This window comes from Morchella sextelata (assembly GCF_020137385.1).
Source record: "Morchella sextelata strain SCLS chromosome Unknown scls_24, whole genome shotgun sequence".
In the NCBI taxonomy this organism is placed as follows: domain Eukaryota; kingdom Fungi; phylum Ascomycota; class Pezizomycetes; order Pezizales; family Morchellaceae; genus Morchella; species Morchella sextelata.
The window spans coordinates 922922-938572 of record NW_025408639.1 but is presented as its reverse complement, the minus strand read 5'-3'; the positions used below and the strand labels follow the sequence as shown (position 1 = coordinate 938572).

General features: G+C 48.4%; 3 protein-coding genes across 3 annotated transcripts; 1 reads left to right on the top strand and 2 right to left on the bottom strand.

Moving 5' to 3' along the window:
• Positions 1–7183: 7183 nt before the first annotated feature.
• H6S33_007794 (uncharacterized protein) lies at positions 7184–8553 on the top strand (the record flags this gene model as incomplete). The annotated part of the gene is made up of 3 exons (XM_044839146.1): positions 7184–7203; positions 7273–8227; positions 8284–8553. 3 exons carry the CDS (start codon positions 7184–7186, stop codon positions 8551–8553), a joined length of 1245 nt encoding a protein of 414 aa, XP_044688667.1.
• A 1581-nt stretch (positions 8554–10134) lies between these two features.
• H6S33_007793 (uncharacterized protein) lies at positions 10135–10950 on the bottom strand (the record flags this gene model as incomplete). The annotated part of the gene is made up of 2 exons (XM_044839145.1): positions 10135–10467; positions 10597–10950. The coding sequence occupies 2 exons, from the start codon at positions 10948–10950 to the stop codon at positions 10135–10137; spliced, it is 687 nt and encodes a 228-aa protein (XP_044688666.1).
• Positions 10951–13707: 2757 nt separating this feature from the next.
• Positions 13708–15047, bottom strand: H6S33_007792 (uncharacterized protein; the record flags this gene model as incomplete). The annotated part of the gene is made up of 4 exons (XM_044839144.1): positions 13708–13979; positions 14036–14300; positions 14368–14935; positions 15007–15047. 4 exons carry the CDS (start codon positions 15045–15047, stop codon positions 13708–13710), a joined length of 1146 nt encoding a protein of 381 aa, XP_044688665.1.
• Positions 15048–15651: the final 604 nt, after the last annotated feature.

Here is a 15651-nt window from a genome sequence, read left to right as displayed (position 1 = left end):
ACAAACATGGATTGCCAACCCCTAGCCTTGGTGTCTATCTACTACAACGTTGCGATCAAAGTTACATCTAAAATTTAAAACTCATCTTGGCACAGGTTCTGATTGCTACAAAGTTGGATATTTCCACTTACCTATTTTTCGAAACACCGTCGGGCTGTTTCCGTGCGGGAATACCCGGTTGGGAGCAATACTACCTCGTCTTTCCAGACACTCCAATTTAAAAAGGATTGAATTGGGTACATGGGCTCATTCGCTGATTTTCTTGTTTTACTTTCTTTTTGGGTTGGCGAAGCTATGGTTGAGGCGGTTGACGGTTTGGGGGGGGGGGGGGGGGTTTCTTTGGTTTCGTAGGCTTTTTGGGGTTTTTGTATATAGAAAAATAAACATTTTTGATTAACTGGTTTTGTTTTGTTATTGGGCTAGCTAGTCGATGCAGAGATAACGCAGAGTCTATAAACTAGGTGAGTGCGATATCAATACATATACTGCAGGGCGGTCACTAGATTAGTAGTTAAGGTTTGTTGGTATGGGTGGTATTTAGGGGGCTGGGGGGTCTGTGTATCGGCGGTCGTGCAGCCAGGAGGTTTGAGCCGTTTATTCCGCTTTAGTGTGTGCCTGATACATGTATGTAGGGCGAGGGTTCGTTGAGGCTGCGTACGTGTGTGGACCTGCTATGGATTGTAACCCATCCGGTCTTTAGCTTGGTTCTCTTTTGTCGACGTCAGCCTGGGGCCGCGTATTTAAACTTTACGCCAGAAAGTCTATCGTATGCCCTGAAATTTACTAAAATAACCACAGTAAGCACTGGGTAGGATAGCCAAGTGGTATCGGGTCATTGTCTTGATCCTCATTGAGTCTTAATTGCGCGCGTTCAACCCATGTCCGAGGACAAAGATTACCAGCCTGAAACCCCGCCGCAGGGGATGAGGGGTGGGAACTTTTTGCCTTCGTTTTCCCCCACCCTACTAACACTTGCGTCTGCTTCGTCTTCATCATTTTATCGTTTCCCCTTCATCTATCAACTAACTCACTCGTCTATTATATAACTCCGGCTGACCTTTGCTTACGCTCTATTCTTTCACTCCTAGGTTTCCTCTTTGTGTCGTATCAGGCAAAAAGCATCGCAATATTCGAATTTTTCACTACACGGTGGTCAAAAGCTTCAGAATCTACTTATGACGCCGCTAGAGTTACGTAAACCAGTCATTTATGAATTATCATTACTATCTTCCAGCAGGACGTTAGTTTGAAATCTTGATCATGGGATATCACTTGGTGGTATTACTCGGCCTCGTGGTGTGTACGCACAGCTGACGGGACGAGAGACTATTGGGACCTATATATTGATCGGCGGAATTAGGCTTCCGTTTTCACGCAAGTTTCGCCCCTTTCCCTTCCAGTTTCTGGGATTTCAATATATTACACCATCTGCAGACAACGCTTTGGTGGAAGCTACAGCCCAACATATATAAGCCATAGTAAACAGTAGCCTAGGGACTTATTGTGCTCTTGCGTCGATGATGTGTATTAATTCGTATTGCGTGACTCCCGCTCTGACATCACATTCACTTCATGCCATCTACACCTGTTAACAGAGCCTAGGAGTTAGAGCAAGATTGTAGGTGGCGGGTTTTGTGGTCCGGATAGAGAGAGAGATTATAATGAATCATCTGTAAGTGTATCTCTATATTCCTGGAAATCAAGTAATGTACAGAGCAACAACGGTAGCCGTACGCCCCCTTATCCAAGCGTAAAAACCCATCTCACTGCCCCCTTTAGAACCCAAAACCCAAATGATCATAAATAACGTTTCCCATAGGATATCCTGAGCCCCACTTTATTTTCGGCGTGGTAATTACGGAGATCCCCGTCATCACCAAAATATTGTATCTTCGATCATTGACCCCACCAACCTAGAGCGTACATACATGTATCTTGAACCTCGGTTTCCGATGAAGCGACGAAGGGCTAGAAGAAAAGAGCGGATAGAATTAATGACTGGGGAAGGAGACGGAAGGAAAGAAAGAAAGAAAGGATTACTGTTTTGCTCTCTTGGAACTCAGAGGCGGATGCATTATTAATTATTTTCAAAGAGAAACTAGGTGTCGGGTGCTTTGCTGGGAGCGTTGGGGTGCTACGGGCGCGCGAGCGCTCGATTGGGCGCGGCAACCAAAGGTATAGGTTAGGGGATGGATAGGAGAGTGGTGTGGGTATTAAAGGGTACGACCGCCCACTTCTATGAAAGTAAGCCCCTACCGACAAATTTTCGCAGGTAAGTTCTGGTTACAGGGGTTGTGTGCACAAGTATGTAAAAAGTTGGCAAAACATCCCTGCAAATTAGATAATCGGCCCAAAGAGAAATTCGGTCAGCAGAGGGTGAGTGTACAGATAATTGATTATGGATCTGTCGAGCTTAAGTCAAACCAGAGAGCAGGTTCGGTATTATAAAAAAAAACCCGCGAAACGTGGTCCTTAGATAGAGACTCGATATCATTTATGCTCGCTCGGCCCATAGGGGGTCAATGATCGATAATACAACATATTTGGTGTATGGCGTAACAACTATAGAGGCGTACAAATAAAAGGCGTATACGTATTTAAAGCGGGATTGAAGTTTGACTCGTCGTGGTACCGTGCTCATTGGATAGTGAAAACTCTATGAATGGAGCTGTTCCGGATTGTGGGCCACACTATCGGCAACGTTGAGGCCATCCATTATAATAGGTTGACTTGCGCATACTTACAAGAAAGCCAACAAGATCATCACTTTCAATATCGTGTCATGTTGGGTGTCTCTCTACAAGAGAAATATTTTGTCTCCTAATTTTGAGTTGGTGTCCGATCATATCCCTCGGTGCCCAATATGCCCTCCTGAGTTTGGGTCTAAAATGACGAACACGAGCGACTTCACTCCAAGCAATACAGCGTGCTCCACTCTATCATTTCATCATTCCCTATTATTTTAGACCTTAGGGCGAGGTCGGTTGTTGGAAGAAAACTAGGAGAGCGAGTAAGCCCCGAAAATTTCGTGCGCATGTTCAACCAGATGCAAACTCCGGTACTCGGAATCTCCACGCTCATAGGTGCAACTCGACAGTGAATTAATCACTCATGATAAAGTAAGAGAGAAGGAGCCTAGGCCCTAGGCTCTCTTCAGCTGTTCCTGGCCTGTTCGCTGCGGCCAACCTACTAAACCTCGACGACCAAGATTTCTAAGACATGGCGTATAGAGGCGTCATGCAAAACCAAGAACCTGAGGAGCATCCTACTGCCGAGCTCTTTTTTCTCTTATTTGTCTAAAGACAACGCCACCGGGCACAGCGGCGGGCGGGCCCACTAACACACTTGACGGCGTGAGGCGCATATGTACTACCACGGGTGCCCCATTCACATTTCTGTGGGACGGTTTTCATTAGAGTTTCCTTATGCAATAGTCCACAAACAGACTAGACCGTAAGGACAGCTGCCGGAAGTTGCTGGTTTGGCAACAAAGTAATTTTTTGCTGAGCGAGGTTCAGGAAACCGTCATCCTGCCCCTCAAGCATTACTGGGAAGTCTTAAACATGAGATGCGTCTCTGGGTTGTGGAATGGGGGTTGTGGAATGGGGGTTGTGGAACGGAGGTTGTGGGTGCCCGTATACGGCGGGGAGAAGTACTGTTACATATGGCCGGGTCTATACTTGCATAGCTACTACCTCAGGGCTTCACTTGCTGGAGGCATACTTTCTCCGGACAACATTGAGCTGGGTTAGTTGATCAGTCAGGTCACCCATGGGCCGCGTGAGTAAGAGAAAAATGAAGTAGGATTTGAATTTTGGGTTATTGTTGTGAGCCATGAACAACAGTTCCTGTGCTGTAACAAACGTTCTCTGGTAATGTCTCATGGCTTATATCGGTCTATTGTTAGGCGGGCGCCAACTACCAATGACAAAAAAGGCCGGCTGTTGGGAGAAGGGTCTTATGCGTGGATGGGGTTATGTAGTTACAAATATCAGTGTTTTCTCGGTAGACTGGCAAATAGGGCGGAGAGTACCTGGGATTCATGTTTGACCGCGCGCGTAGGTGTAGTTGAGCAAGAACCAAAATAGGTTCCTTGGCCCTCGGAAATGCACGTTGTCGGGCGGCTAGAGGTAATTATAAACGATTTGTGAGGGGACGCTTATGGTAGCCGAAGTAGACGCCAAGGGAAACGTAGCGCTTAAGCAGTATTATGTACAGGTGTGATAGTTCCTTTGTCACGTCTTGTCAGATCATCATCATCAATACATGTTTCCTGTCAGTCGAAATTTGATCTATCTCGTATTCGTATCGTCGTCGAAGAAAGCGGCCAACAACGTCTGGCTTGGCGATCGAGTGATCTGTCTTGAAGCAAAACTGGTTCCCAACAGCAGCTGCAGGGGTCAAACGTAACCCGGAATAACTCTAATAGGTGTATTTCGCGTATGGTGTGTAAGTGAATGCAGGGTGGTCTGAGAATCTGGGGACAAAACGCAGTCTTGTATTTCCAGTTCTAGCTTGATGGACGCAAGGGGGAACGGGTGTGTGGAATGGTGATGACGATTTGTGGAAAGACCGCATTTTTCTGGCTGGTGGGGGGAGAAGAACTAGGAAGGAAGAAGAAGAGGGTGTAGAGTGAAAGAGGCCAGATATTCCCTGAGTATATCTGCTTGTCTCTAAAACAGAAGAAAGTGTTCATGAGAGTATGACAGGTGATCTCGTGAGTTGGGCGCCGGGCTATTGTAGTGCGAGTACTAGAGCGAAGCCCTCGATAGAAATAAGGTTTACTAGTGCGGCTTAGGTTTTCTAGGGTTCGAATATCAGCCTCTTGAACGGGCAGTTGGAGCACACGTCCTCGTTTCTGTACTCCCGCTATCAACCTGCCTTAAGACGATTATACATGGTTTGTGATGGTGTGGTAAGGTTTATGTAATTTTGGGACTGCATCAAGTCTATAACGGAGAACACCACTCCATGAGCTTTTGACTTCAAGCAAGCCGCTTCATCGTTTGTCTGTCTCGGCTACAAAGACTTCCGGAACCGGATCCGTCGTAGCTTCCATAGTTCAGAAAACGGCAATATTCTTTTTGGAGCTGTCTCTTACCCTAAGCTTCTCTATCCCGTTTGTTGCTGAGTGTCCACCGAAGGATAGTTACATAGTGGCCCCCGTATTACGATTGCTTATCGAGTGGTTCGCAATTCTTCATCCGGCTTTTTCTTCATGCGCCGCCACACTACTATATCATGCACAAACATACGATACTATTCGGCCTACCCAATAGCCGATAAACAGGCTGTGTTGTGAAATTTTCTTATACCCAGCAGCGGTAGTTGTGAAACAGTTACTGCTTTCAGTGTCCTGCGCTGCTATGTACTCACAAGAAAAATATTAGCATAGGGGGCTCAGCTGAGCCGCACTCACGCCTCACATGCGTATCTATCCCTGCAAACAGCTATTGAGCGAGATACCCCTAAAAGCATCAGGGATGGGGAGGGCTTGGTGATATTGCTGACGGCGGAAGAACCAACTATCTTAACCTGACTGAACTTTACATACAACAGCTGTGACAGAGGTACTGAGGGTTTATATAGTTTTTTACTCTGAATATGGTATATGCTTTGCAGTTGACAGATCATAGGTACAACTGGGAAGGTAGGGGGGGCAACAGATTTCCTAAAGAGGATCCCTAACTCTGGCGATCAAACGCCATCTCATTTCACTCATTATGCAGATTGTCAGGCGAAAAACCGGGGAGATCGTGTGCGACAGAAAATGATAACGACTGAGGCTCAAACCGGGGGGGGGGGGGGGGGGGGTAAGCTTCCTAATGTGAAGAGAAATGTTATCGTTAACGTGCTTCACCGGGAAAGGTCATATTTAAACTTGGATTATGACTGTCAATGGGCAAAAATACCGAAAAACAAATCTTTCCCACCAATTGACAGCGGTAGCACAACAACCATAAGGTCCACAGCCCTAGGACTTAAATATTCAATCTCTAGCTACCTATGTATCTTTGATTTACCAACCTTATCAGAATCATTGACTACAAATGAAATAATTGCCATAATACCTACTCGCGCTGCCGGATTAAAGCCGCTCAGACAAAAAAGGTAACTGATCCGAATACTGCAAAAACGTGAGCTCTTATTGGCTGCCAGATCACTCACCACATGCGTGCAGTTCTTTGAGCGGCTTCAAACCAGCCGCGCGGGTACTAAAACAATGTCCCAAGACCACCCCCATTTGGCCCCTTTTAGACACCTCTATGGGAGTGTCCTTGCTTCCTTTTCAAATTAAATGTAAATAAAACTTTCCCACACTTTATTTATCTTTTTGTTTTTTTGACGTTCTGATTGCTTACCGGTGATCATGAAACATGTTATTACTCAACTCGATATCGTGTGCCTAGCGCGCGGCGGGACCGGGCGGGGTAGAGCACACTGGCCAGGATCTCTTTGGTCCAGTTCGGTCTTTAGCCTAGCCTTATCCATAATCGTGAAAATCGAAAAGCTGGGAGAGTGATATTCTTTGGAACCGGAGAATTTAATTTGCATGCGGACGGGGGTATTGGGAGATGTTATGCTCTTGATGTGCCGGATCCAATTTCACTCAACTGAAAGTCCTGCATTCAACCCTAAACGCGCCTAATTTCTTTCGTACCTACTCTTGACCGTCATTCACAAAGTTGTCTTGTCTTCTTCTATTCCTCCACCCCGGAGTTTACCCTCTATTCTATTTCATTTTATCCTTAGCATTCTTGGACGGGAAGGAAGCAAGAGTAAAGCTCCGTACAAGGTTCACGCGTCGTCACCACTTGCCCCTTTCCGAAATCGAGAGATCTAAGGAAGCCTACCTCTTCTTCCTCTTCCTCTTCCTCTTCCTCTTCCTCTTCCTTCTCCTTCTCTCCTCCTCTTTCTACCCCTCCGTCCACACACCCCACACACACTCCCTCCTCCCACGTTCAACCAACGGGTAGTGTTAGTAACTCCTACTTTTACCTGCTTTATACATCTCCCTACCTCCAGAGAGGTGTAAGAGGTGCGGAAGAGCTTTTTATCTCATTACTCCTACTTAACCCACGAGTACATCCGAACAGGCAAGGCACGGACAGGAAAGACATACATAACAGAGCCGCTGAGCGCACATACCTCCAGAAAAACAACCTCTCGGTTTCTAGAAATCATGGCCCGATTATATTCAAAGTAACTATCCACTTCCCCCAAACTCGATCCAGTCGGTCGGCTCTCTAACGGGTTGTGTGCGCCCATCAGGAGCTGTTTTCTCGCTCTAATTATAGTTTTTCTTTTCGTCACTTTCGCAGCCTTCTTCGACTCGCTGCCGAAGAACCCTTACTATGGTGCTGCCTCATCACTACTAAATCCAAATCAGGACTCTCAGCTCCAAGACGCCGCTGGGCAGGCCCCAGCGCAGGAGCAATCGACCAGTATGCATCATGCCTTCACCACCACAACCTCTACTAGAGCTACCGCCCCAGCACCGACGCTTGAGCCAGAAACAACACCCGAGAAAGAACAGACAGAGGAGGAGCGGAAAAAAGCAGAAGACAAGAAACGAATCGAAGAAATGCGCAAGAAGCAAATACAAGCCGCCAAAGTCGCTAAACAAGTCGACTTTACCATTCCCGACGACATCAAATACGACCCTGCTGGCCCGAGACCAGACCAGATCATCCTCCTCTGCGCATCCGACGGAAAGGGCCACAACGGCGGTATCGAGAACCTGTTTGAGCAGACGCAGGTAAACAGACAAGCATACGCCGACTTCCATGGATACACTTACCACTTTATCAACATCTCAAAATACGACATAGGCGGCTCCCACCCTGTATGGGCGAAACTTCCAGCTATCGCAGAGACATTCAACACCTTCCCGGATGCGCAGTGGATCTGGTGGTTGGACCTTGATGCGCTCATCATGACGCCCAGCGTGGACTTGAACGAGTTGTTGCTTTCCCATGCGGCGCTCGAGAAGAAGATCCTTACTGGCCAGACATTTAACCGCCCTGGCGGGGGAGAGACCGAAGTCGCGACTCCGGAGAAGTTTGATGTCAAAAACATTGACTTGATCTTCAGTCAGGACCATAATGGCATTAACGCAGGGAGCTTCTTTATTAGAAGAAGCCACTGGACTAGGATGTTTATGGATATATGGGCGGACCCTGTCTTTATTATGAAGCCCTGGCTTGGGCAGGAGCAGAGCGCAGTGGTGAGTTTTCATCCCACCGCCACAAGTCCCAGAAAACTAACGATGGTATGAAATAGCTCCACCTCGCCCTACACCACCGTACGGTACTGGAACATTTCGCCCTTGTCCCACAAACTACGCTGAACGCATACGCGGTCGGCACCCCCGGAATGGGATGGCAGAAAGGAGACCTCGTTGTGCATCTCGCGGGGTGCTGGGTCGAGGACCAGTGTAGTATGCGATGGGAACAGTACTCGGCAATGAAGGAGGCCCTACCGGAGAAGCTGGAGGTTAAGGAGCCCACGAGACAGGAACCGGAGTTGAGCACTGATGCTGCTGCACCATAATCACATATCGGCGCACTGGTATTCTCGTTTTCCTTTTGTCTTCTGTTAATGGATCTTTTTTTTTTTATCGCTATCCACTCTGGGATAGCTTGGGATGGGGGGTTTTGGGGTTCTCTTTTTTTTTTATACATCCTCCTCCGGATCCGGGGGTGTTGGGTGTGGGCGTGATGGAGTGGGGATGGGTATATATATACTGGATGGATGAATGGATGGGTATTGCTTCCTTGTTATTTGTTGGTATACTTATTACTGATATTATTCTCATAGCTGTCGCTGCGTTTTTTTTTTTTCTTTCTTTTTTTTTTTTGGTTTATAGTTAGTTCTTGCTGCTGCAATTCATACCCATCCCTTCTTACCCGGCTACGCTACAATTGATCTGGGATACATACATACATCATATTTCGTTCATTTTTTTCTTTGTTCTTTCTTTTGTCGGTGGTACTACTATTGGGATTGTATGGTGAACGGTTGGGATGGGGTGCGGGTGCGGGTAGTGGGAAGAAAAAGTTGTTCGTGTTATATGGGAAGCAAGTGGAGGCAGGGAAGGACAGCGGGGGGAGTGTTAATAGGTACACGTAGTTGAGAGCGGGATAAAAATGCACAGTTCAAGTTCAGATATCGGACAAGCGGGCTGTTTAATGCGTCCAAGTTATCCAACAGTAATATGGAGATTAGGTAGAGGGCCGGGAGAAATTAATATTACAGAATCGAACCCCATCAATTTCAATTTAACGCGGCAAAAAATCTACAAGAAGACAGTTTCTTTTCCCGGCCCTAAGTAGCTACAAGTAAACTAACCAACTCGCAATCATTGACACTTCCACGTACAAGCATTGCAAGAACGAGAACCCTAGATAAAAAAAACAAAGACAAAAAACACCCCCCCCCCGCCCCAAACTCCCGAACCCGGATTAAAAAAAAAAGCCTAACTAACCCTAACAGCCCCAGCAACGCCAGTGAGAATTTTTTTTTTTGAATCGTGATCGTGTTTGTGTGTCCCCCCGAGGCCCTAGAAGAACAGAAAAAGAAAGAGAGAGAGAGAGAGAGAGAGAGAGAGGCTTTCGATTGAATTTTTGATGGCCCGGTAGTGGGGAGAGTAGTGTGGTAGTGTGGAGACGTGAAGTGGAATGGAGAGAAGAGAGAGAAAAAGATAAATGCAAAACCAACCAAACCAACCAGCCAACCAACCAACCAACCAACCCAGAGTAAACTAGTAGTAGAAGAAAAAAAAAGGGAATAAAAGTAATAATACAAGAAGTGGGGTGCGTGGTTTCCCGGGTGCTCCATGGGCGAGATTTTGACATTTGCCGTGGATGGATGGGGTATGGAGGGAGTGAGAGAAAAGAAAGACAGAAAGAGTTCGATTCCGGATTCCTCGGAATGAGAGAATATAGGTAGTCGTTTCAGCTTCATTTCTTGTTGTTAATAATCCCCTCCACATCTCCCGTCTCTAAGAGCAAGCAAAAAAATAAAAAAAAGCCCGGAGCACCTGCAAAAACAGAAAGAAAGAAAAAGAAAAAGAAAAAAAGATATCCACCACGCCCCCAACACCCCAAATCAAAGCAAAGCAACCCCCCCAATTCAACAATCCTCATTCTTAACCTTCCTCGTCCTCGGCTTCCTCGGCTTCTTCACGCTCGGCGGCGCCTGCGCATCCTCCGACTCGGGCCCGCCGCCGCCCGACGAGCAGTTGCCCCCGTTGTTGTTGCTGCTGTCGACGGTCGGCAGCGGGATGTCGGGCACCTTGGCGATGATCTCGGCCAGGAAGTCGAATTGCTCCTCGTGCAGGACCGCCTGCTTGAGGTGGCCGGCGGTGATGCGCTTGGAGTTGCGCTGGCGCGCCTGGGCGGAGGCCTTTTCGCAGAGAGCGATCATGAATAGCTCGAGTGCCTTGGAGACGACGACGGGTGTGACCTAGGCGGGGGCGGGGTGTTAGTAGGGTGTTCTGTGGTGGGGGGGGCCGAGTGATGGGGTGTGATGGGGACAAGGAATGGGATGGGATGGGGAGTTGGGTGGGGGGGGCGGGGGAGAGAGCTTGCTTACTTGGGCGACTTTGCCGACGTCCTCGTCGGCCTGCATGATGCGCTTGATCCGCGCGACGGGGAACTTTGTCTTGATCTCGACGACGCGGCCGTCGGCTGTGCTGAAGCCGGTGCTTGTTGTTGTTGTGGAAATGGTGCTGGACTCGGCGGTGGCTGGTGGGGGTGGCCCGTTGTTGATGTTGTTGACGTTGACGTTGTTGGTGCGGCTGCGGCGGGGGCGGCCGGGTTTGGCCTTCTCTTGGATCGGCGACGAGGCGAGATCCATGGGCTGCGGTGGGGGCGGGGGTGGGGGTGGCGCTGAGTTGTGGTGCTGCTGCATGGCGCCGTGGACGGGGTCGTAGGGGAGGAAGTCCATGATGGATGACGTAAGGGTTGGGTTATTTATTTATTTATTTATTTGGGGATGGATGTGAGAGAGTGGCTTGGCGGTGTGGTGATATTTGGATTGGCTGGTGGGGGGGTGGAGGGAGGGCTTTGTTGTGAGTGGTTGCGGTGTGTGTGAATAGGCAACTAAACTGCGTTGTTCGGGTATAGCGTGTGTGAGTGTGCGTGTGTGTGGATGTGTGAAAGAAGATCTCAGGTAAGATGGTGTTTGTGGATCCACGGTAAAAGAGGCAGGCAGAGGTAACAGTAGTAGCGTAGTATGGATGGTAGGGGTAGAGTAATTGTGCTTGTGCGTGTAGGTACTTTGCAGGGTACTTGGCTCTTTTCTAAAGCCTAGGCAATTTACTTAATGGGAGGCACTCTTTATGAGAGATCCAACTATTAAAGATTCCACGTTACTGGGGGAGGATGGAATGGATGGGGGAAGAAGAAAGAGCAGCAAGAGTAGCAGTGATAGTCAGCCCGGTGGTGGCGGGACACCTTGTAGACTCTGCGCACACTTTGATTGATAGCTGGCTGGTGCTAGGTAGTAGCCTCAGGACAGGACAGGACAGGAGAGAGAAAGAGTGGCTGGATAGCTGCAGGGGACGTTTGTTGGTTTTTGGGGATGTGGAAAACCGAATTTAGCGGCAATGTACGGTACAGTACGGGGCGGTCTGAACAGAAATATTTCTGTGGAGCGGAATTTGCCGGGCGAGAAAATAAATGGGGGGAGGGTTATGTAAATCGTGATAAATAAATAAAAATAAAAAAAGGGCGATTTTTAATTTGCTGGTTTGGGGGGTCGTTTATATTTTTGTGATTGGCCGGAAAATGAGGAAAAGAAGGCGTAATGCGGATGACACCCCAAGGAGAATGGTAGTCAAAAAGCAGTAGGTAGTAAGCAAGTAAGCAAGCGAGATCAAAAAAAATGCCGAAGCAGTGCGTCTCTCCCTTTCTGATGGACGAGCTGCTGGCTGAGGGGGCAACTGTTGCGTCCTTATATTATTTTCCCTGGTGGGCCTGCCACGGGAGTGTCCCCAACCAGCTGCCAAGACCTATTAAATCGCTACTGGGGGGAACCAAAGAGAAAAAAGTACAAAAAAAAAAAAAAATTGGTGCCCGCCCAGTCATGGGCGCTCGTTTGTTTCCTTCCCCTAGCCCTAGCAAAGAAAGCGATCCTTGCATCATGCGAGCTTTGATGGGTCGGCCGTGCATACCCCATATAATCCCACTATGACCGACCTCTCCTCTTGATCTTCTCCTCTTCCTCCTCTTCTCTTCCTCTTCTTCTCCTTCCAACAACAGTTTTGGATGATGATAGCAAGAGCCCCGAGGATGGACTGTCCTGGAGGCTCTTCACGATTTCTCGTAGTCCTCCATGCTTGTGCCCCCTGTGTTTAACCCTCGTGGTTGAAGCTAGGCTACGAGCGTGGAAGGGACGAAGGAAGGGGGGGGAGCCTCTGGATGGTCTGTCTGGTGACGGACTTTAAAAATTACTTGATCTAATCTGACATAAAATAAATAAATAATAATTCTGTTGATCTTTAAATAAGTGTTTTTGCGCGGTAATAATGAGTCTTCGCGTGGTGTTCATCTTCTGTTCTGTTCTGGAAGCACTTGTTTTTTACGCGTCATGCATGGTGTACATGTAGTTGTGCATTGGGAGTAGGAAGGTGGTAGCTCAAATCACACTTCAGGCTCGATGGAGGACAAGTGTAATTGCCATCTAGTCTTTCATGTATGTACAAGACAAGAAATGAGGATTCAGCCTCTTCAGCCGAGGTCACAAACCTCGATCTATGATATCGATCCCGTAGATCGAACACATATGGTAAAGAAGTGAGTTGTTCTCAAGACAGTATTGTTGAGTGAAAGAAAAAAAAGGAATATCCCTTAAGCTTTGCAACAAAGTTAGAGAACACCTATCGATATATACCATGGGAGATACTATAGAAAAAACGAATAACTGAAAGAAGAGGGAAAAAAAAAAAACTAGCATGAGCGGGTGTGGCGAGATTATTAGAGCTTAAGCCACCCTTGTAGTTCTATGATGTCGATATCGTGGTGACCAGGCCAGAAGGATCTACAGACGTCGAGGCCCTCTGCTCTAGCTGCTCGTGATTGGTAGGGCAGGCGGTAGGATTTCTCGTCAAATCAAAAAACATCCAGGGATAATTCGTTTCCATTCCCACTACAGTACTCTACTGGTGGCCTATTAGACTCGTAGCGGTAACGTTCGACAATTGCAACCGGGGGTGCGGAAAGGTTGGTGCGCTGAGCAATAGGACACATATGTGACCAACACTGGACACATCTGTGACTGTAGCCTAGGGTAGGATGGGCCAGGTACAGGTGATATGATAATGGTATGGCTATGAGGCCCGCTCGGCTTCAACGAGGCTGTTGTGAAAACCACAAAAGCCAGCTTGGTCTGGTGTGGTGTGTGGTGGATAGATATCTCCTTGCAGTATGCGGTCCTCGATAGTGCACGCAAGGGTTAGGGCTTGCGTCATAACAGAGAGTTTGGTGGGAATGCTTTGATATATCAGTTATCCAGGCGGAACATATTGGGTGACCCCCGTAGAAACATACGCACTCACTCGAGCCAAGTTGTGACTCTACTACGTAGACGCAACACCACTTAACAAAACACTACGCTAAAGCCAAATCCAGCATTGTCCGTTCGCCGCTATATAAAGAGAAATTACTTTACAGAAAAGAAAAAAAGAAAAAACAGAAAAACACGCTAACATTGAAACGCAATGCCCTCCTTCTCCGTCGTGACATTACCTCCACCCGCCGAGAAGCCTGTCCCGTCGCTCTGTATGAGCACCAGCCCAGGCTTCACCCCGCTCTTCTTTGATTTTTTCGCCTTCTTCTCCACCACCTCTGACAGGACTTCGTCACAGACATAGCAGGTCACAACCTTTGCGGAGGTGTCGTGTGGGTCGTCATTCTGCGAGCAGAGGAACTTGTCGGCGCAGGGTTTGCAGAGGACGTGACCGCAGGGTTTGGCAACTGTTATATGTCGTCAATATCATTGGTATTAGAAGGGCAAGGATGATGAAACTTACGCATGGCTTTTGTAGCGTTGTTGAGACCCTTCTTACAGCTGGGACAGACTCGTTGGGGGTCTCCGTGCTTGGTCCGCTCGTCCTTCTCTTCGGCGAATTGGACAGCGATCAACGTTTTGAGGTTGTAGTTGTGGATCTTGTTCTTTTCAGAGGCGGGGCAGACGGGGTTGAGCTTTAGTGGCTTTTTGGGCACGTCGGAGGCGGCGACGGAGGGCGTGAGACTGGGGACCCAGAATGAGGGGAGTTTTTGGATTGAGGCTACTGACTGGGTGGATGTTAGTATAGATGTATATAAAGAAAGTTGTGATGTAGAGAACGGAATCGGAAGGTACCTTCTCATTATTGATATGGATCTTGGCCTTCTGCCTTTCTTCCCTCGCAAGCCGCATGAGCTCCTCTTCATCGAGCTCAAACTTCCTCTTCTTCCCCCTTTTACCCTCCTTCTCCGCCCCCTCCTCAGTGGTACCCTCATCACCTTCATGCTCCTCAAGAATGATCTTCCCCCCCTCTCTGCCCACGACCTTCGGCGGCCCCATCCCAAAGATAGCCCTCGGATTCAGCTCCCGCTCACTGCGTGTCCGAATCTCAAGCCCCATCTGCAGCAGCTCAAAGTCCTTCACCGCGCGCTCCTTTGCCTCCTCCTCGCCGCGCTCCCGCTCCTCCTCCTCCTCCTTGATGCGGCGGTCGAGCTCGGCCTGCATGCGCTTGATCTCCTTGTGCTGGCTGAGCAGGTTCTCGACGGCGCATTCGCGGCAGAAGAGATCGCCGTGGTCGCAGGAGACGGGGTCGCGGCAGCGCTGCAGACATAGGTTGCAGGCGTCGAGGGGCTTGAAGGAGTCGCGGGTGAGGCGGGTTCGCTGCTTGCCGTAGTCGCCTTTGAGCAGGGAGCGTTCGTAGGAGCTGCAGGGCGAGGGTGTGTTAGTTTATGGCCTTGGGGTATTCAATAGGGGCGGAGAGAGAGAGAGAGCTACGTGAAGAATGCGAGCGAGGTATTCCGTTTTGAGTGCGACATCCTGGGGGAATTGGGGTGGCTTTGAGGGTTTCTATCGGCGTTTGGTGATAGCAGGTATCGTGTGGGTATGGATGGTGCATGGAGTTGAGGACTCGGTGGGACTTGGCAGGTCACGTGAGCACGTTTCTCGCGTTGTTTCAGGTGGACGTGAGAGTGGGGACAGACATGGATCATGAGATATCACTTGTCGGATGAAACTCGCTCGAGTGACTCGCTGTGAAAACACCAATAATGTCGAGAATATACACGTAGCGTTTTGATGCGTATCCTGCGTAACTCGTGTTTATAAATTCATATTATTTGTCGTCAATTACGTACTGCGGCCACGGCGGCCCCAGTTGACGCCAACACGGCATTTGCTCATAGATGATGACTGACAGTTCACAGCTACATACAGTAGCAGTTGCTACGTTTCTAATTCATGAGGCCAGCGATGATCTGCCAAGACGTAGCTAGAGTATAAAACGAGAGTTTCTGCCCTCTTCCTTCTCCTCCTCATCTTCTTCATACTCATGAGTTTGGTTCCTCAATATCCGGATCTTGCCTCCGCCGGTGATTGGCTTATTCAAAGTGGGGGAGCTACATAATTATCAATTCTGGTTGC